Source organism: Gorilla gorilla, chromosome 8, assembly GCF_029281585.2.
Source record: "Gorilla gorilla gorilla isolate KB3781 chromosome 8, NHGRI_mGorGor1-v2.1_pri, whole genome shotgun sequence".
Lineage (NCBI taxonomy): Eukaryota > Metazoa > Chordata > Mammalia > Primates > Hominidae > Gorilla > Gorilla gorilla.
The window spans coordinates 38106261-38127400 of NC_073232.2; the positions used below are offsets into that span (position 1 = coordinate 38106261).

Below are 21140 nucleotides of genomic sequence, written 5' to 3' on the forward strand. Positions count from 1 at the left end.
ACGGACGCTGTTCAGCGGGCGCAAAGTTTCTGAAAGTGTCAGAAGGGGGATTCCCCTGGTGGTGTACGGAGACACGCTACGGAACAAACACGGACTCCTTCTTCATCTTAAGCGGGGAGAAGGGAAGACCCTAAATGGGGAACGGTGAGCCAGAATGAAGTCTGGAGTCCCTCCTCCCCCATCTGCCCTCCTCACAGGATGGATGGAGTCTGAGACTATATAAGAGGAAAGCAACCCTTCAGGGAACTCTATTGTCTATCGGGGCCTGCACTATCCCCAGGCCAGGTCGTCCTGATCATTTCTGCCTACTCTTTGTTGGGCAGCCTCTGTTGCTAATAAGGAAAAAGGAGAGAAACCACCTGCTGCTGTCAGAGGCCACAGACCACCCGCTGGCCTTCCTGACTCTACCCTCCAGCCACACGCGGGACCCTGGGCACATAGGTAGCAGGAAGAGCGAAGTAGGGATGGGTAGCTGTGTGTATCCTGGCGTGGGGTCCTCCTTACTCCCGAAGCCCGAGGGTCCTGGGGAGCTCAGCCTGTGGAATCCAGTTGACAGCTGGCCACTCCTCCCCTCCCCACTGGGGGCTCTTTTGGGAAAAAAACGGCTTGACCCCGGCGCCCCGCCGTCCTCCCAGTGTACCCCACCGCTCTCGGCTGGGGGCGCAGCACCTTGGAGAGAGGCGCCTGGCCCCGCGCCTGGGCTGGGGGCGCTCTACCTTGCGCCCTAGGGGTCAGGGGCGCTTGCCGGGCCGCTGCCGAGGGGCCCTGCCCACCCCTGCCCAGCCCGGAGCCCAGGCGAGCCAGCGCGGCGAGCCTCCTCCCCTCCCGCCTGGGTCGTCCTGAGTCCGCGCCCGCTCCAGTTGCTGCAGCTGCTGCTGCTGGCGGCTGCGGGGAGCGCGGGGCGCGCGCCGAAGAGGCTTGGGCGGCGAGGACGGCGACGAGGAGGAGTCGGAGGCGGCAAGGAGGAAGAGCGAGCGGAGGCCGAGGGGCTCAGCGGCGTGGCGACAGGACTAGGGGGTCCCGAGAACATGGGCTAGCAGGCGGCCACGGCCCGGCGGCCGGACGCGGTGAACCTGCCGTGGCCGGGCGCGCACTGGCGCGGCGAGCCGGAGCCGAGCGCAGCCGGGGGAGGAGGGCTGGCGCAGGGGCGCCCGGGCGGAGGGGGCCGATTATCCATTATTAACGAGTTACCACCTAATAAGCGGAGAGCGGCTCGTTAGCCGCGCGGGAGGCGCTCGGGGAAGGGGGTCACCGGCCGAGCGCAGCGCACACCCGTGGCGCACGGCGGGCGGCGCGGCGCCGAGGACACCCGGGCCCGCGGGCGGCCCGCGGCGCCCCCTGGCTCTCGGCGCTCGGGGCCAGCGCAGCCCGGGGCGAGCGGGGCGCGGGCCGGGGAGGGGGAGCTGCCCGCGCACTCCATCCCCCTCCCCCCCGGGCGGGCCGGCGGCCGGGGGGAGGGCGGGCGGCGGCGGCTCGCTGTATATATCTCGGCGCACCCCGCCAGGTCGCGCACAGCGCCCAGAGCCCAGGCGCCTCCCCGCCCCCCTCCCGCGCTCCGCGGCGGCGGCGGCGGCGGCAGCAGTAGCAGCAATATGGCTGTTGATGGGTGTTTGGGGTGGCGCTGGCGGCGGGAGGAGCTCCCCCGAGCCCCTGCGCCGGCTGCCCGTTGCTAGCTATGGCAAATGGTGGCGGCGGCGGCGGCGGCAGCAGCGGCGGCGGCGGCGGCGGCGGAGGCAGCAGTCTTAGAATGAGTAGCAATATCCACGCGAACCATCTCAGCCTAGACGCGTCCTCCTCCTCCTCCTCCTCCTCCTCTTCTTCTTCTTCCTCCTCCTCCTCTTCCTCCTCGTCCTCAGTCCACGAGCCCAAGATGGATGCGCTCATCATCCCGGTGACCATGGAGGTGCCGTGCGACAGCCGGGGCCAACGCATGTGGTGGGCTTTCCTGGCCTCCTCCATGGTGACTTTCTTCGGGGGCCTCTTCATCATCTTGCTCTGGCGGACGCTCAAGTACCTGTGGACCGTGTGCTGCCACTGCGGGGGCAAGACGAAGGTAACGCGCGCCCCGGGCGCCCGCCCTCTGCGCCAGCCCCGCCGCTTCTCGGTGTCCCCTGCAGCCCACCTCCTCGCTCCGCGCCGCGCCGTTCCTCCCTCCATCCCAGCCTGCCTTCCCCTCGCCGCCTTCCCTTCCCTCGGCTCTCCCGGTGCTGTCGGATCGGGGCAGCGGGCGGCGCTCCGGGGGTGAGGAGTTGCCCCCAGCCAGTGCGCTCCGGGACGCGGACGCTCAATCCTGTCCTCTTGTTTATTGTAGGGTTGTTGGCGGCTGCGGCTGGGGCCGGGGTCGGGGACTCACAGGCTCGGGTGCCGTGGTGCGGGGTGGGGACAGCCAACTCAGCGGGGACGGAGGAAGCTGGGGGCAGCAGGGTGCGTGTTTTGCACCGCTCACCTGCCAGGGCTCGGCTCCTGGCGGTGGGCGGGAGGGAGCACATCCGCCCATACTTTAGGAACCTGTTGGGGAGATGAGTTCGTGGGGTCAGAAAGAAGGGAAAAATCCTTTGGGCAAGGGAGAGAATAATTTTGCACAAGGGAATCCCGGGGGAGGAGCATGGCCCGAGATAACAGGGGGACTTCGAAGGGCGAGAGAAGTTGGGGAGATCCATCCCAGTATTCGGGGTAGCCCACGGGGCTGCCACTTTTGGAATGTGTCGAGGTCGCATATCTGATGTAACCTCCCACTCCGTCCCTTAGGTGCTCTAGTGGAACATACCCCAAGTTCTTCGGCCTCTGTTCCTTTGCCCCCAGGCCACCCACTTTGGGTCCCCCGAAATGCCACCAGCAGCGCGGAGCTGGAGCGGGGGTCCGCCTGAGGCCGCAGTTTTACGCGGAGCGTCTTCCATGGCGCTCGAGGTGGCTAGATGTCGTCGGCTTTAGCTATTCCTGGCGCAGACGCCCACCGGCACTGAGGCTGGCGACACCTTCGATGTATGGTTGCTAGGCTCACTGCCTGGTCTGTAGTCGTGTCCCTAGAGATGTCTTCCCTTCCCCACAGCCACTGGCTGGAATGGGGGACCCGACACTGTTTGATAGAAAACTGCAGAATAAAAAAGAAAGAACTGGAAAAAAGAGAGTGACCCAGCTGCCTTCTTTCTGAGTGATTCCCATCCTAGGGGACTTCACGCGCGAACCGTTTTGGAGGGAAGGGACATCCAGGGGAATAGTGCAGGGTAGATACACATTGCAGCCTCCACATGTTCACATCTTTTCTAGTAAAGTTAAACCGAGGACCCCTCAAACTTCTACAGGGCACAGCAACTTGTAGCAGCCTCCTTGGCGGCTGAGAGAAGTAGGGAAGCCTGGGGCTATGGGTGAAGGCTGGCTATGAAAACACCAGGGGGGAAGGAGCCTGTCTCTCCTGATCATTAATTATACATCCTGTTGGGTGCTGGAGCTCAGCTGTGTTTTGTGGCAGCACATTTGTGTTTTGGAAAATACTGGTGTATTGGAACAAAGGGAGAAATATGAAAACCATCATTCTCTTCGTCATTCTCTGGCTTCTCCGGAGGCCTGCAGGTGCTGGTCGGAGAGTTTTCTTTGGAATTACCTTCTCAGCCGTAGAGGTTTCTTCTTATTTGTTAAGGAGGCAAACCTCCCACCTTCCAGAGAAGCCCTCAGGTTAAGCAAAGCTCTATACACCAGATCCCTGCCTAGCCTTCCTGCTGAGAACAGCTTATTCCTGGAGCCTTCAAATTCCCACATTCCCTCTCTCCATCCTTCTCCTCCACCTCCCCCAACAGTCTCGGGAATTTTGTTCCCCGGTTTACTGAGATTCAGCGACTGTCTTTAGGGGAAAGATAGCTCATAGTTGTGTGCGTCTGAAATGTTCCCTAGATGGAGTGATCTGGGTGAACTTTTTAACAGCTTGCTTTCTTTCAGGCAGGGGGCAATTTTTATCATAATGAAAACTTTTTCAATGATTGAAAATAAGTTGTGGTGTTTTTGTGAACCTGGGGTCCTAAACACAGCTTCCAAAGTCTTTTTATGTTAGGGGGTACATAAATGCAATTGCAGTGTGTGTAATGAAATACTAATCCCATCGCACACACAAAGGATCTCCTAAATGATGAGCAAGCATAACTTCCGTCAGTTTACTCAAGAAAATAGGTTTTTGGCAACGATTAGAAAAAACAATTCGTAAATATTTGGCTATGTTTTGTAGCCCCAAGACCTGCTGAGTGGACATAACTGGAAGTGAGTTGCTATAAGAAATCCGCCAGGGATGAGAGGTGATGGTGGTTTGTTCGGAAGATGGGAGGCCAGTATAGAATGAGTGCAGGTTCCTTTTGATACCATAAGTCCGTTTTAAAGCACACCCAGAATCTCTTGATACCTGCCCCTAGATTTGCTCACTTAAGCCATAGGTAGCCAGCTCATTATATGCAATAATGGTAAGTTAGGCCTTTTAAAAGCTTTTCTTTCTATGCTTGAGGTCTGTATTTTTATTGCAATTGTGTGTGTGTGTGTGTTTTTGTCTTTTTTTCTTTTTTCTTTCCAAGTATTTGGTAGTTTTGTCAAGACTCGATACACAGGCATGTATTTGGCTTAAGCTTAGAATAATAATTTTTGTGCTAGATTTCCCAAGAAAACATAGGCTGCCTTTCCAGAAAATTCTACCAGCCCTCAGATGGGTTCACCCTCACCCTCCTTCAGCCCCAAGATGGTTTGATCAAGAGCTGGAGTCCAGAGGAAAGCAGGTCTTTTGTAGCATCTGAAATTCTGTGGGAGATAAAATTCAGCAAGGAGCTCCAATTTCATGAGCGTATGGTCTCTGGGATCGCACCAAACCTTTTTGATCAAAGGAACCCAAGACTGTGGACATGCATCGTGGGACATCTCTTCATTAGTACCTTTGGCCTCTGAATCTCAAACAGTGAATGACTTTAGTCTTTTGAAAAGAGTGGCGTGTGGACTTTTTCAGAAAGTGAAGAAGAAAACATTACAATTTCCTCCTGTTGGGAACCTGGTCACAGTCATTCCAGTACTGTGTTCTTTGCTGTACTTTTTCACATTATTGTTTTTTTCCTTGTGGGATTTCATCAGAGCTCTCTATTCACTTGGGTGTGATGTTGTGAAGTTCAATCCTGTCGTAGACTATATTGAATAGGGAGCTGCTCTGGTAGCCTGAATAAAGCCATGACTTTGAAGAAGTTATTTAACCTCTCTGGTGTCTATCTTTCCTTGTGTATAAAATGTGGGGATTGAATTCTGTGAGTTCTAATGTCACTTCCTGCTCTGTGATTCGATATAGGAGAGAGGGAGGAGTTGAGGAATGAGGGTTAAAGTTTCTAGCTCAGAATGTGTTTTGCAATTCCCTAGCAATTCCTCTAGGAATTCAGCCTTGGGACAGTTACATATCTTTATTTCCATCTTCTGCTCGTCTTCCAGCATGTGGTCTACTTCTCTTTAAATATCTGGGGAAACTGAGGCCAACTTCCTGATGGAGCTGTGGTTTGTTGAGGGGCCTGAGTGTGGCTGGGCATAGAGTTATTTCCATTCTCAGTTTGAGCTGTTGTCCTTGTAGAAGCTTGGGCTTGTTCAAGGATGGTCTGCGTGTAATGAGTTATCGAGATGTTGTCTCCATGGCTGTGCCTGAGAAAACAACACGTTTTCTCTGTCAGGCTCGTGACTAATATAAATATCAGATCCCATTACAGCTTGGTAATTACCCAGGGTCTGGCCTGACGCATTCAATCAGGGCTGGAGCTTCAGTGCCGTGGAGCTCTTGATTCCAGATTGGCCCTTGTGCCTCATCTCATCCTGTCCTGGGGATCGGCTGCACCAGATGACCTTGAGATACTCCTTTTTGAGCAGATCACTTGGGGTGGCCTTGGAGGAGTTCTCGGGTCCTAGTCACGGGGGAGCTCCAGCTGACCTGCCCTTGTCCAGAGAGCTCGTGCTCCTCATTCCTTGCTCTCTCTCTCTCTCCTTTTATTAATTTTTTTTTTGAGATGGAGTCTCGCTCTGTCACCCAGGCTGGAGTGCAGCGACGCGATCTTGGCTCACTGTAGCCTGCGCCTCCTGGGTTCAAGCAATTCTCCTGCCTCAGCCTCCCAAGTAGCTGGGACTACAGGCGCACGCTGCCACACCTGGCTAATTTTTGTATTTTAAGTAGAGACGGGGTTTCACCACGTTGGCCAGGATTGTCTTGATCTCCTGACCTTGTGATTCGCCCACCTTGGCCTCCCAAAGTGCTGGGATTACAGGCGTGAGGCACTGCGTCCAGCCCCTGGCCCTCTTTATGGAAATGCACACTTCAGTACAAGACTCTGCAATCAGACAAACCCAAGTTCAAATCATGGATCTCACATTTATTAGCAGGGCATCTTTGACTGCCAACCATGTTGAGCTTTGGTTACATCACCTATACCAAGAGCATACTGATGCTTACTTTGTAGGGTTCTTATAGGGAGCAGGAATAATGGGCACATAGCACCGTGCAAATGCCAGACACTTAGCAGGCCTCTTGTAAGTGGTAACTATCATAGCTTCATGAAGTGCTGAGTTTATTTTCCCTTTGATTCATTGAACTTATAGCTCCTGAAGGGCGCAGACTATAACAAATAAAATTTTTGAGCCAAAAGGAGCCTTTAGATCCTGAAGTATACTGTCATAGATCAAAAAACCAGTTAGAGTCAGACTGAGACATGGGCTTATGGCTCTTGGCTATTGCAAGGCTGGAAGGTTAGGGCAGGGCAGCAGAGGTAGGCTTCACGGATGGGGTCCTGGCAGGATGGTTACAGTTTTGATGGTGGGGTATCAGTGGACGAACATTAACAGTATGGGGGACCAGGAGCTGCTGGGCTGGCAGAAGGGAAACACTGTGGCATTTGGTGGGCAGGTGTGGTTGTCCAGCATTGTACCCTTGAGGAGGGACAAATTCCATCCCTGTTATCCCAAGTCCAGAACTCGTAGACCTGTCTCCCAAGTGATGTCACGGTCTCTTGGCCAGGACACTCACTGTCTACCCAGACCAGCTTTTCCAAGACACCCCCTAGGCCAGTGTTTCCCTAAGTGTGTTTTGTGGCACACCTGCCTTTTAAATTACCTTGTGAAAAAAAATCAGCAGGCATGGCGTGGCTGAGCTTCCCCTTTGGAGGGCCACATCACAGGCTTGGCGGCATGCTGCTGGTAGAGAAAGTGGTTAAAATGCCCTCAAATGTGCTACCTGTGAGCAGTCTTGCTTCAGTGTCAGGGGTGCTGTGCAGTGCCCAAGGTTCAGCCTGTGATCCTGGGCAAAGACGTCATGCCTTTGTGCCTCAGTTTCCTCACCTGCAAATTGAGGTCTGTGATAGAGCACAGCCTCATGGGGTGGTTTTTTTCACCAACCCCATTTTATAGCATTTCCTAGGAGAACACTGAGAACCTATGGCCTCCCTTTGGGAGCCTTGGGCTAGCCCTGCTTCTAGGTGCCCAGGAAACTTGACCAAACATACATCAGGAGGAAAAGAAGAGCTGCCTGCCCCCTGCTGTTTGGCCTGGGGGATAAAGCATTCCAATGGTAAGTCCAAATGGACCTTCTCTGCCTCACGGCTATTTTGTTCCCTGGATGGGGACATTCATTGGTGGCTGATAGCCAGGAGTAAGTGCTTGCTTTGGGGCTGTCTCTCTCTTTCTCTCTCTCTCATCAGGGCATGAGAGGCCTGGTGCAGAAACAGTTACATTGGCATTCGATTGCAATGCCAGGACCTCCTTCCCAAGGTGGGCGTCCCGGCTCACACTGGCAGTGACCATGCTAATCTGTGAATCACAGCAGCCAATACCACCTTGCCAAGCTGCAGATCCCCTGGAAGGTCGCCTTTGTGGTTCCATTGAAAGGGCTGTTTGTGCTGTGATGCCAGGCCCTGGGCCGTGTGGGGAACACTGGGTCCCTTGGAGACATCCCTGGGGATCAGACAGGGCCACGCCTTTCTGTGCACAGTCAGGGAGCAGACCAAGGATGTCTCTTTTAGAACTGCTTCTTGGGTGGGTGGAACCCCATGCATTAGGCACCTAGAAAAGGAAACCCAGGGACCCTCGGAGGCAAGGGTGTCCTAGCACTTTGGACAGAAAACCTGGGGAATGTTCAGTGGGGATATCACATCTTTATCTCCAAGGACTGGAGAGTGTCTCTAGGCCTGGGCTTCTCAAACTTTTTTTTTTTGGACAGGTTCTCACTCTGTTGCCCAGGCTGGAGTACAGTGGCATGATCACTGCTCACTGCAGCTTCAACCTCCCAGGTTCAAGTAATCCTCTTGCCTCAGCTCCCCAAGTAGCCAAGACTTGTGGGTGTGTGCCACCACGCCTGGCTAGTTTTAAAATTTTTTACAGAGATGGGGTCTCCCTATGTTGCCCAGGCTTGTCTTGAACTCCTGGGTTCAAGTGATCTTCCCTTCTTGGCCTCCCAAAGTGCTCCCACAGTGGTGTGAGCCACTGTGCCTGGCTTACGCAAACTATAATATGCTCAGGAATCACCGGGAGCTATTAAAATGCAGGCTGTGATTCAGAAGATCCAGTGTGGGACCTGAGATTCTGCTGGTCTGGTGAGACACAGGCTGTACTGATGCTGTGCAGACCACACTTTGAGTATCAAGGATCTGGTCCATCCCTCAGCCTCCGTGCAGTCCATCCCTGAAGACAGGCTTGTTTTTAAATGTGGAAATTCCCAGCTCTTGAAGGGGGAAGGGATGAGAAGCAGAAGGTTTGCTCTGCCAGATCGTTGGGTGGAGAAAACTCCTTTCAGACCAGGGTAGCTGTGGTTCGGGCTGGGCTCTTATTTGCGAAAACTGGTGGTCCAGGTGCCTGCTCCTAAGGAACCCATCAGCGTTGTGGATTTAGGGTTGGGTTGTGGTGGCCAGAGCAGTGTTTACAGGGTGTGGTCTGTGTGTTACCCACCAATGTGTGGGCTCTTCCTCGTGCCAGTTGGTCATTCTGCAAAGGGTGTGACTTCCCGAAGCCCAGGAGGGCAACCCAGCCAAACTACCTCCTTGCAAAATTAAAGGCTGGTGGTGTCACCAGGGCTGCACTTCGGTGATGCTCCAGGCTGGCTGGGAACCACTCCCTCTGGAGTGTTTGAAGTCAGTGGGCATTAAGACTGCCAGCCTGATTTTCTGTAGGGGCCTGGGTGGGCCTTCCCAAATGGAGGGTTCAACCTCAAAGAATTGGCTGAAGAGCTGCCCGTGGAGTGACTGGGGGACACGCGTGGCACTGTGCTGTGTGGCCCTCCAATGCACTTCTTAAGAATTCCAGCAGATGAAAGTGAAAGTAGCTCCTTTTCTCACCATACCAGGGTTTTTCACAGCTCACATTGTCAGGGACTTTTTCCATGAGATGTGCTTTTTATGTTGTTTCATCATCAGAGGGGAGCACCATGAGTGTCTGCAGCAGGCAGAATGAAGAAGGACCTAGCATCGTGGCCTGCATACAGTAGGCCCTCAAAGAAGTCTTCTGGTTATAATTATTGTTGTTGTTTTTGCTTTTGTTGCATATTAAGTGTATACGATGTGCCAGAAACCAAGCTAGGTGCTGGGGGAAAAATAATTAAGACCCAGTTCTGACTCCCTGCTTGTTAGGACTTCTATTAGTACTTGACAGGCTGAGCACAGGAAAAAACAGTTATCTTCTCATGGAATATGAACATCTGATCTCTGAATTGCCTGCAAACTCCTTGAGGGCAGGAACTGAGTCATGCAAATGTAAACACACATAGATGTTGGAAGGCTCTTTCCAGTAGTTAGCTGGGGGCTGAACGAGAATGCATTGGTTGGGGGTGGCAAATATATTTTGCTGCTTTTTTGGGTAATTTGTTAGATGCTATGGAGAAACTCCTGGTGAAAGAGATGGGCTTGGTTTGTTGACAACATGGTGCTTGAATCATTCATGGATTTTAATTATTCATGCCACCTGGTTTCTCTTGATCAGTAGCTAACAAGGATTTAGTTCATAATGGGCAGTTGTTTGTGAGGTGGATGAGTCAGGCACGGGAGGGAAGGGCAGTTTCAAAAGAATGGCTGCTTTAAGATGGAACTTGCTTTGTTTTTGGCATTATTTGGTGATTGTCTTGGGACATTGTGTCTAATTGCCAATTTGGAAATGTAATTGGCACTCCAGGCCCAGAATGGATATATACTTAACGTTGTCAAGCCGAGCCTTGGAATCATCTCCCTGTAAGATCTTGTTACCTGTATGACTAATACTTCTTCACGTGGCCAAAATCAAAATTATTTAACACATCTCATTTATTTTCTATTCTTTATGCTGGTTCACTGGCCTCTCTACCAGATTTTCTTGGGGACTCAGATCCAGTGGCCTCTAGGCATTTCAAAGCGAATTCACAGGAAAGCCTGAATTCCAGCCTTCTCCCCCTCCTCCTCTCGCTCCATCCTTTCTTTTACATCCTTCTTTCCTTAGTGGCTCTCATTCCTGAGGGTTTCTGTGGAAAGTTGGTGCTGTTTAATTTTAGTTTCTAGCACAATAGGGAGGAATACTTCAATTTGGGGAAGAAGTAATTAAGGTAAACATTATGTAGATCTCCCCATTATCAGAGTTGACTTTTACTTGGGGAAGGGGTGTTTTTTAAAAAGGAAAAATAGGATTTTAGATTTTTTCTTTTTTTTTGAGATACTGTCTTGCTGTGTTGCCCAGGCTGGCAGGCTGGAGTGCAGTGGCATGATCTCGGCTCACTGTAACCTCTCCCTCCAGGGTTCTAGTGCCTCCCGAGTACCTGGCATTCCAGGTTCTCATGCCCCATGCCTGGCTAATCTTTGTATTTTTAATGGAGACGGGGTTTCACCATGTCAGTCAGGCTGGTCTTGAACTCCTGACCTCAAATGATCCACCCGCCTTGGCCTCCCAAAGTGCTGGGATTACAGGCATGAGCCACCGCGCCCGGCCAGATTTTAGGTTTTTGACTTGAAGTGAAGTTAATTTCCATCTGTTAACTGCTGAAGTCTGGGACCATGATGTCTTTTGCAAAAGAGTTTTTAAGGCAAGACTGTCAGTAATATTCTTTCCAGGGTCACTTCTAACTGTATGAAACTATTCAGCCACGATGGGTCTGCATCTTTGCATATCATTGTAAACCAAATTATCTACAGGCTGTTGGGCTGCCTGTATGTGCATTTCAAGTTGGGAGTATAAGATGAGTATTTATTTTATTTTCTGGTTCCATGTCTTGTTCTTGCTCCTTCATCCCTTTTAGAGACTGGACAGTCCTCTCTGTCTTCATCTTTGGGAGTGAACTGGGGCTGGGGGGTGGGATCGAGAGTGGCCTCTGCTGGCTGGGGGCTTCAGGTTTGTAGATTAGTAGACAACAAATAGCCACCTGATTTAACAAGTGCAGAAGCGCATGGAACTATAAATTCACAGTGGTGGAAGGAAGCTTTGGGGCCTCAGGCCCTATGTGATTCCTCCCCAGTGCTGGAAGCCCACCCTACCAGTGTGTTTATGATCTCCTGAGGCCACTATTCCACTGGGGACAAACCCACCTTACGATGAACTTGGAAAGATCTTTCTGTTTGCACTAGTCCTTGTTTGCTTCTAGTCTGTGTCTGGGACACGCAGAACAAGCCTTGGTGGATGGTAGATTTCAAATTCTAAATCCAGTTCAGGAAGGGACAGAGCTGGGTGGTGTTTCCATGTCCGCAGTGTTGTGGAGACATAGAATGACCTTAACCTTAACTTGTGTTTCCTCCATGAAGGCCACTTTATTTTTCTCCCTGATGGCTTCCCTGGGTTCTTCGTCCTCCTGAGACAGTGTGGTTTCCCTTTGCCCCTTTGCCCAGAGTTGCGAAAACGACCCATTCTGGTTGTTTCTTGAAGTTTGCCTTCTGAGGTCTCTTCGGTCTTGTCAGCAGCTGTGACTGGAGGCTTTTGACTGTCGCTGGGCCATACATTCACCTCCTTATCAATGTCACATGCCTTGTGTCTCCAAGGTTTAGCCCCCTTCTCAGTTTCACGTGGGGGTTGTAATTTGGGGGCCCTGCCAAGAATTTGGATGTAGGGTACAGAGCCTTTGTTAGGAAACTCGAGTTGGATTCCATTTTCTAGGTGTTGACTCTTTTTCACCTAGGGAGACAGACAGTGCTCTTGAACCTCTTTTTGCATCACTTGAATACAGCCGCTTCTTAGAATAGGAGGCTGTTTCTTTCCCACCTGCTCATTGGGTCTCCTTTCCTCTGGGGCTCCTGTATGCCTCTGCTGTCATCTCCCCTATTTTGCTGAACAGAAAGAAACCAGAAAAGAAGAGAGAGCAAAACACACAAAGGAAGAAGGTGAGGGAGGGCAGGAGGTAGAGAGAGAGGTTGACACCAGGGAAAACAGAATTTCTCCTCTGAGAGTTAGAGGTTGGATAAATAGCTAATTGGATGGATTTTGGTTTTAGTTACCTCACCTTTGTCTTAATGAATAAATCATATCAAATGACTTCACCTCCAAGGAGTAAAGCATGTATAAAGACCAGTGGGTAGAATGAGTTCACGTTTGGAAAATTTTAGCTCTTCAAACGAGACATTCTGTGGAATGAACTGATAGCACGCGGCCTGTGTGGCTCAGAGGTGAAGCGTTGGAAGGGTTTGTGGGAGATGTTCTTTGTGTGCTTGTTAACCAAGAGCAGAATTCTGCTCCTCTTTGGGAGAAGTTGCCACATTCACGTTGTTTTCTCTTTATGTGGTTTTGGAAAGTGGACCCTTTGTGGCTCTAGAAGGGGAAAAATGGGCCTCCAGTTATTCAAATGGAGAACTCAGAGATAAGTGTTCTAAGGCTTGGAGGAAAGATTTGGAAGATGAAGGCCTTACCCAAGTGCTAGGGATTTTTATGACCAACATTAGCTGGCAACAGCTTAATATACATTGTTGTTCTCCTTCCTGCATCTGGGAACACTTTCCTCCCAGAGCTTAGAGGAATTATTTCAGCTGCCCATGAATTATGGCCATTTCTCCTGTGGCTTGTGGCAGCCACAGCCGATCAGGTGGTAGATTCTTGAAGAGTATAGGAATGATGTCTCTAGCTGAGCCCACAAGAGGGCTCAACAGTTTGCCTCAGTCTAAAAAAAAAAAAACCCAATCATTTCTTAAGTTCTTTCACAACCCTGTTTTCTCCATAGGATTTACTTTTTAACTTCAGTATTTTATATTTTGTCCTTAATCTCAAATACACTACATGTTCATTGTAGAAAACGTAGGCCGTGCAGGGGCATTAAACAAAAAGGACACAGTCACATCTGTTAGGATGGCTACTGTCAAAAAGAAAAAATAGAAAATCACCAGTGTTGGTGAGGATGTGGAGAAATTGGAACCCTTGTGCAGTGTTTGTGGGAATGCAAAGTGGTACAGATGCAGTGGAAAGCAGTATGGCAGTTTCTCAAAACAAATTAATCATTCAATTATCATATAATCCAGCAATTCCACTTCTGGTTAGATATCCAAAAAACTTAAAAGCAGGGTCTTAAGGAGATATTTGTACACCCATGTTCACAGCAGCATTATTTACAATGGCCAAAGGTGGATGCAATTCAAGGGTTCATTCACAGATGAATAGATTGGCGAATTGTGGTAGGTACATACAACAGAGTATTATTCAACTTTTAAAAGGAAGGCAAGTCTGACACGTGCTACCACATAGATGAACATCGAGGACATCAGCCAAATGAAATAAGCCAGTCACAAAAGGATAACTTCCACTTACGTGAGGTACATAGAGTTGCCAAACTCATAGAAACAGAAAGTAGAAGGGTAGTTTCCAGGGGCCAGAGGGAGGGAAGTGTTTAATGGGTATAGGGTTTCAGTTTTGTAAGATGAAAAAGTTCTGGAGATGGGATGCACAACAATGTGAAACATGCACATTTTAAAGTGTGAAGTACTACACACTTAAAAATGGTTGAGATGGTACTTTTTTTTTTTTTTTTTTTTTTTTTTTTTGGCAGAGTCTCGCTCTGTCGCCCAGGCTGGAGTGCAGTGGCATGATCTCGGCTCACTGCAAGCTCCGCCTCCCAGGTTCAAGCCATTGTCCTGCCTCAGCCTCCGGAGTAGCTGGGACTACAGGCGCCCACCACCACGCCCGGCTAACTTTTTGTATTTTTAGTAGAGACGGGGTTTCACCATGGTCTGGATTTCCTGATCTCGTGATCCGCCCGCCTCGGCCTCCCAAAGTGCTGGGATTACAGGCGTGAGCCACTGTGCCCGGCCTAAGATGGTACATTTTTGTCTTCTGTGTATTTCACCACAATTATAAATAAACATTTGAGAAAAGGGAAAAACATTCCTCCAAATTCCCCCTCCAGGAGATGACCAGCATTATCTTTGGGCACATTTCCTTCCCTGACATGTTCTTTACGGTGGCGTTCTTGTTTTCTTGGTGGGCAGCTGATATTCTTCCTCTAAAGATTGCAGCCCCTCTAGAAGCACCCAGGCTGACTTTGATGTAGGCGCTGCCCACATTGAGAGCAGACAAATGAAGAGAACAACCCTCTTTCTGCCTGTGGGGTCTGGTTTAATGGTGTCTACTCTTAGAGTGAAGTTAAGGGAGCGCCGGATTTTTGATTTTGACATATGACAAGTGACTAGCTACAGTGTCTTAGACAAGTCATAGGCTCCAGACCTTAGTTTTCTCATGCATATAACAAATTCTCTGATTTCATGATTTCAATATAAAGCCATTTCTTAAGTCAGATTTTAAAACTATCATTTTTACCTGATAAAGAACCGAAGATTAAGTTATTGAGGGCAGTGGATCCAGGGAGAAGTTCTTGTTCTACTATAAAACACAAGAGTGAAATTTGATTGACTTGTCCCCAGAACTTCAATATTGACTTTGATGACATATTTAAGAATTACAATCTGGGGACACAGGCCCCATTGGAAATACCATCAAACCTGTCATTTAAAAAAAAAGCCTCAGAAATAGGTTTTTGTGACTCTACTATTACTTCTAATGATATAGCCACACCACTACTGAGGTTTTAATTTTAATTTTTGGTGTGGGGGAATGGTTCAGAACATCTTAGATTATAGACTATAAATAGTGTGCTATGATAGGCTGGCTTTGTTGAGGTTGAACATAAAAAGAAACATCTGATTAAAGAGAAGGTCATGCAAATCAACTTACTTTGATCCTTTTCCTTAACTTGCCCCAAAACGCAGCCTTGGAGATAGAACGTTCATCTCAGCCCTGTTCCACGGAGCATTCCAGCTGCCGAAAGCAGGGATAAGATAACTGCGGCTTCTGTGGCAAAAGAGCAAGTGTCTGAAGGGATGATTCCTAAATACTCAGTAACCTCCGAAAAAAACTCCCCCTGAACCGTAAGCAGCCAGCACATCAGAACTTACTGGAATAGTTATCTTAGGTTACATAACATCGATTCGATTATGCTACTGGAGCCATGCATTAAATTTTAACTTATCACGGATACATTACATTAACACTTCACAAATCCACAGAGTACCAGGTAGCTTTGGGGTGTTGGTAATTGTGTAGGACTTGCTGCAATCCAGGCAAAAATACTTAGTTGTACATTTTGTTTCTTCTGTACTATAGTTTAACTCTTTTCGGGGGTGCAAACATCCTGCAAGTATTCTTTCTTTTTTTTTTTTTTTTTTTTTTGAGACGGAGTCTTGGTCTGTCGTCCAGGCTAGGGTGCAGTGTCACAATCTCGGCTCACCTCAACCTTTGTCTCCTGGGTTCAAGCAGTTCTCCTGCCTCAGCCTCCCATGTAACTGGGATTACAGACATGCGCCATCATGAACAGCTAATTTTTTTTTTTGTATTTTTAGTAGAGATGGGGTTTTACCGTGTTGGCCAGGCTGGTCTTGAACTCCTGATCTCAAGTAATCCACCTGCCTCGGCCTCCCAAAGTGCTGGGATTACAGGTGTGAGCCACTGCACCCAGCTGTTCCAAGTACTTCTTACAAAATAAACTAAAAATTTAGACAATAGTGATTGCCACCGTAGTACTGAATACTTGATTTATGACCATGGACTAGATATGGCAGAGGTTTTTAAAACTCTGTGAACCTTTTCATTTTCCCGTGACAGGCAATGCAAGTGCTGTATTTTTAATTGGTCCCTTTTTAAAGTCAGGAGATGAAATGTTATCATGCAAATCTCTCCTAAGTTGCATGGAAACTAATAAAATCACGAAGGTTTCTATTTGTACTCTACGAACACAGACTGTAATGAAACTAAAACAGCTATCTCCAGGGATGATGCTATTTAAATTCTAGGCAGGGCTTTAAAATGATTTTCATGGTGAAAACAGAAACTAGCAACTGAGATGTTCCTGTTCTTTCTTCCTCATCTCACCAGTGCCTGTTCACCCATGATCGTTTTTACTTCCTGACCTCAGAAAATGAATGTAAAGCAAGAACCTCCGGTCTCTAAGATAGCCTGTCTATCACTGGTTTTAGAAAACAGCAATGATTCCTCCTCAGGTCTTGCATTTATTTTCAGACTTACTGGTACTTTTGTTTTGGGAAGTCTTTCTGTGGGAATTGGAGTTACTATTTTCTTAGGGGAAAAAAAATTAGAACAAACTTGTTTGAGTGGCTTCTATGCATTAAGCATTGTTTTAAGCTCCTTATGTTTATTCTGTTATTTAATCCTCAAAACAATCCTGTGATGTAGGCCCCTTTTAAATTCCCATTTTACAGGTTAGGAAATGGATGCATAGAGAATGAGAATGTTTTTCTTTTTTTGGATAACAAACTTTGATTACTGTGTGTCTGGTTGTTTTTAAACTATATGTATTATATAATCCTCACAACAACCCAGTGAATTCGGTGGTATTATTATACTCACTTATGGATTAGAAAACTGAGGCACAGAGAGGTTGAGTAACTGCTCAGGGTCACACACAGGTGAGGAGCAGAGCCAGTTTAAATCCAGGCAGGTGGGCTGTGGATCCCATGCACCTAATCCCACACTGTACACCTCATTTATACCTCCTTAGCTCTTCCTGGCCACAGTGTGAGGGAAACTCTGATGACATAGACAGGACTGAAAAGAGGAGTGGTGTGTTGTTCCTGGAGAGATGTGAGGTCCCTTGATAAGTTCAGAGAGTTTTGTACTACTGAATTCTCAGGTATGTCAATTCCCAGGATGAGAAGGAACCTTAAATATTGTCTAGTTCTATTACATTCCCTGAGTCTTAGTTTTTCTTGCTGGAAAATGGGATAATCATCTTTTCTCTACCTGACAGGCAGTGGGCTGTATACAGTCATGCAGGTTACTCAATGTACAACTCCAGGACTGCTGTGAGATTCACATCAGATGACATATAAATGTACTTTATGAACCACAGCACATGTGCCACATCTCTGTGCTGGGGGGTATGTGGAGGCACAGAATCAATATTGGGTCATTTTTCTGAGTGTCAACAGTCTTCCATGAAGTTTTGGAGAAAAACACTATTTTTCTCTAAAACCTCCACCTCCTGGGCTCAAGCAATCTCCCACCTCAGCCTCCTGAGTAGCTGGGACTGCAGGCATGTGACTACAGGCATGCACCATCATGCCTGGCTAATTTTTTGTATTTTTGGTGGAGATGGAGTTTCGCCATGTTGCCCAGGCTGGTCTCTAACTCTTGAGCTCAAGTGGTCCACCTGCCTCGGCCCCCAAAGTGCTGGAATTACAGGCGTGAGCCACTGTGCCCAGCAGAAAAACACTATTTTTGGTATTAACACTTACACTGTACACAGAGTATATTGGAGGTAGGATGCAGAATTTAAGTAGGTTTTTAAAAACTTGAGAGGTGTGTGTGTGTGTGTGTGTGTGTGTGTGTGTGTGTGTGTACGTATGTGTGAGATGCACACAGATTCAAGAGAGCATGGGGGACCAGCAAAGTTTGCACCCACCAGCGAAGTCTCATCATTAAACCATGGGCCTGTGCATCCTGGTGTGGAATGATGCCTTATTATCCCCACACACTGCCTGCTCATATCTCAAACTCTGAAACTGTGTTAGTAAAAGAATGGAAATTCTGTGAAAGAGAAATACATATATCCAAATTCCAGGTCTGTTAAAATTTAGCGCACTTGGATGGTGCAACAGAGAATTTAATCTGCACATTCAGAAGAAGGTAGTGGTTAACTCATTCAGTGGTTATGAATCTTCCTTGCCTTAGAAAGATCAATTCCTTGTGCCTCTCCACCTCCATGGCCTGGAAATACATTATTATATTTCAATATGGCTCTCTTTCTAGGCCATTGCGCATTGTGGCTGTGTGCCTGCCAAACCCCATGCATGGAATATTTGGAAGCAGGAGACAAATTGGTTAGTTAGCAAATCTTTATTAGCATGGCTGGCCTTTTCCCGGGGATATGGGGTCATGTAAGACATCATTTCCTCTCTGGCAATACCAGTAACCACATTGCATGATTCCAGGGCGCCGCTCACATCCTGGTCATGAATGAAGCCCTCTGGAGTTGTGCAGTGCACAGCCTGCATGCCCATATACATTGTCTTTTCTAGGCATCTAGCTGTGTTTGTGTAAAACCCTTACACAACAAATTAAAAACACAGCGCAAAGCCCGTAATTCTTAATGGCAATGTGAATAACAGAAACATCAAGAATTTGGGTTTCCAAAAATGGGGAGAAAACAGAACTGGCCGTAGAGGGAGTGGCCAGAGAGAACCCACTGGGGATGTGGGGTTATGACGGCAGCCCCAGCATATCCTTCAAATCCAGCCTCTGCAACAGGCGCTCTCCCTAACTTCTGATCACTGTGCAGCTCCTGACATGATACAAGAGGCCTCCCAGGCCTCTGTGCCTGTTCTAAGCATGAGCCTTGGAGAAGAGAGAATGCTCAGTGCCAGCTCATGTGTATCCCATGGACAAGGAATAATAGGACCCTGAGGACTTAGAAAAGCCTTCTCTGTTGCCAACTGTGCTGTTTTTACCTCCCTCCCACAGCTCCTGCTTTCCCCAGGTATTTGTCAGCAGAGCGTCTTGCACCTGCATGGAAAGTGGCAGTCGGGGCCCAGGATGGCCTTGTGCTGTGCAGGCCACAGCAGTCTCCTTACCAGGCCTGGCGGCCAGGCCCAGCCTCTGAGGCTGGCAGGCTGTGGTGAGGATGGTTGCATAACTGGCCTTTCTGCCGCTGGTTCTGGGTGAGGTCGAGCCAGAGAAAACAGGTCCGCAGTCCACAGCCCCTCCTGGGCACTGGTGCAACAGACAGGCTTGTGGGCCTGGTGCTGACCCCTCACGGTCAGGAGCCACCCTTGCTCTTGAGCTGCTGATCATCACTGCAGAGTGCCCAGGTCTGATCAACATCCCTGCTGGGAAAAGCGGAGATGACCTGGCGTGGTCCATAGTGATCCAAATGTGATAGAAGGCTGGGGGTGGCCCCAGGGATGGCCTACTCCTTCCTTTCCAACCCTCCACCTCCTCCATCCTCCAAGTCTTAGCTCACCTTGCTGGGAATGCCGCCTTCCTGGGAAGCCTTCTCTACCTACCCTGGTCAGCTTTCTCTGCCTCTCCCTTCCCTGATGCATCCTCTCTGTTTGTCCTTCCATCCTGGGTGGGGAGCAGCCGTCTGATGCTGCAGCCCTATTTTCTATACGGGCATCCTGTCTCCTCTGCAGACAGCTCCTTGTGGACAGGGCTGGTCCTGGTTTCTTTCTGGATCTGTGCCTGGCAGGTGGTCCTAGAGGGCAGTGACCAGGGGTCGCTCAATGCAGTGGCTGGTCTTCAAAGCAGGCCCTCAGTGAACCACGACTCCTCACGTTCATCCTCTTGGGTTGTCCCCTTTGGGGCAGAGCTAGCCCCTGTAATCCATGGGTTGCTTGTAACCCATGGATTGTGGTAGAAATGATGCTATGTGACTTCTGAGGCTATGTTGGAAGAACCCTGGCAGTTCATTTGTTATCTGGGAATGCTACTTCTTAGGGAAGTTGGCCACTATAGGGGGAAGAGCGAGAGTGAGAGGAAGCACGTGCATGGGCATACGAGAAAGAGAGAGAGAGAGAGAGACAGACAGAGAGACACTACCGGGGCACCACGCATATGTGTGAAGATGCCATCATGGAAGTGGATCCTCCAACCCCAGTTGACATAGATTGGAGATGAACCCACCAGCTGATCCCTCTATGAATTCCTGACTTAAAAGTCATAAACAAAATGAAATGATTGTTTTAAGCCACTACATTTTGGGGTAATTTGTTACATAGCCATGGATGACTGGAACAAATAATTACTATTTAGTGAAGTCCTTTCACAAAGTCCAGCTCCTGCCCTCTCTCTAGGTTCCTCTTAACATCTTCCCAAGCTCTCCACACTCAGCCACTTAGGACTTCTTTCATTTCATTAAACCTTTTGATTTTTACCTCTGGGCCTTCACACAAGCTGTCCACACTGCCGGACTTCTCTTTTCTTGTCCTCCTTCTCCCATTCCACTTAGCTGACTCCTGTTTATCCAGGGATGTGCTGGTAAATGATTAACAACTGGATTTCTAGAGAAGAAAGTCCCTATATACAGTGTTCGTCAATTCCTATGGTATAAATATTCCTGCCCTGGCTGGTTTGAAGATACCAGTGTGATGTCACAGAACATAGGGTATTGTTATCCATGATTGGCAGGTGTGGAAACTGAAGCCCAGAGGAGTTCAGTCACTTTTCTGGGTAGATCCCAGGCAGATATGGCCTCTGATATGCTTGGCCTTTGAGACCATGCTCTTTCCTGTTCTCCTGAAGAACCAGTAGCTATGAGCACAGGTAATATTGCTGCTGGGCCATCCTGTTTCTTCTAGACGAGTGGTCTTCCCTCTGCATTTCTTGAGTTGCTGCAGGCTTTACCTTATGCTTACCATACCTGGCCAGTTGCCAGTTACCACACCACGCTGCTAGTTTCTCTCCTGGACCATATTTATGGTATCTAGACTCTGGTGTGTGCAGTGGTGATGGAATCATTGAGGCAACAGGGACCTGTGAGTCCATCTTGAGGTTTGATTAAATGTGTATTAGTCAGCTAGGCCACCTCTGTAACAAGAGGTCAACATGTCAATGACTTAATACAGCAGAAGTTTACATATTGCTCATACAAAGTACCATTGATGGTGTGTGTGGAGGGTGCAGTGAAGACACACTTCAGACAGTCATTAAGGACCCTGGCTCCTTTC

The 21140-nt window shown here is 48.9% G+C and overlaps 1 protein-coding gene and 1 long non-coding RNA gene across 28 annotated transcripts in view; one reads left to right on the plus strand and one right to left on the minus strand.

Annotated features, from left to right (window-relative positions):
- The first annotated feature begins 797 nt into the window (after positions 1–797).
- Positions 798–21140, plus strand: part of KCNMA1 (potassium calcium-activated channel subfamily M alpha 1) — a 769792-nt gene continuing 749449 nt past the window's right edge. For 4 of the 26 annotated variants that reach the window (XM_055353801.2, XM_031015107.3, XM_031015108.3 and 1 more), the window contains exon 1: positions 854–2053. In XM_055353801.2, coding sequence (XP_055209776.2) covers positions 1676–2053 — 378 coding nt within the window. In that variant the 5' untranslated portion in view covers positions 854–1675. Of the gene's footprint in view, positions 2054–2311; positions 2425–2748; positions 13923–21140 lie in introns of those variants that run through there. The other 22 variants (XM_031015103.3, XM_031015104.3, XM_063709978.1 and 19 more) reach the window with 16 other exon arrangements.
- LOC129525124 (uncharacterized) lies at positions 17178–20541 on the minus strand. Of its 2 annotated transcripts, XR_008669201.2 has the most exons (3): positions 20349–20503; positions 19479–19669; positions 17178–19298 (listed from the first exon to the last, which is right to left on the minus strand). It is a non-coding gene; the product is annotated as an uncharacterized lncRNA (long non-coding RNA). The 2 variants fall into 2 exon arrangements; XR_010135179.1 differs by having other exon boundaries at positions 17178–19669; positions 20349–20541.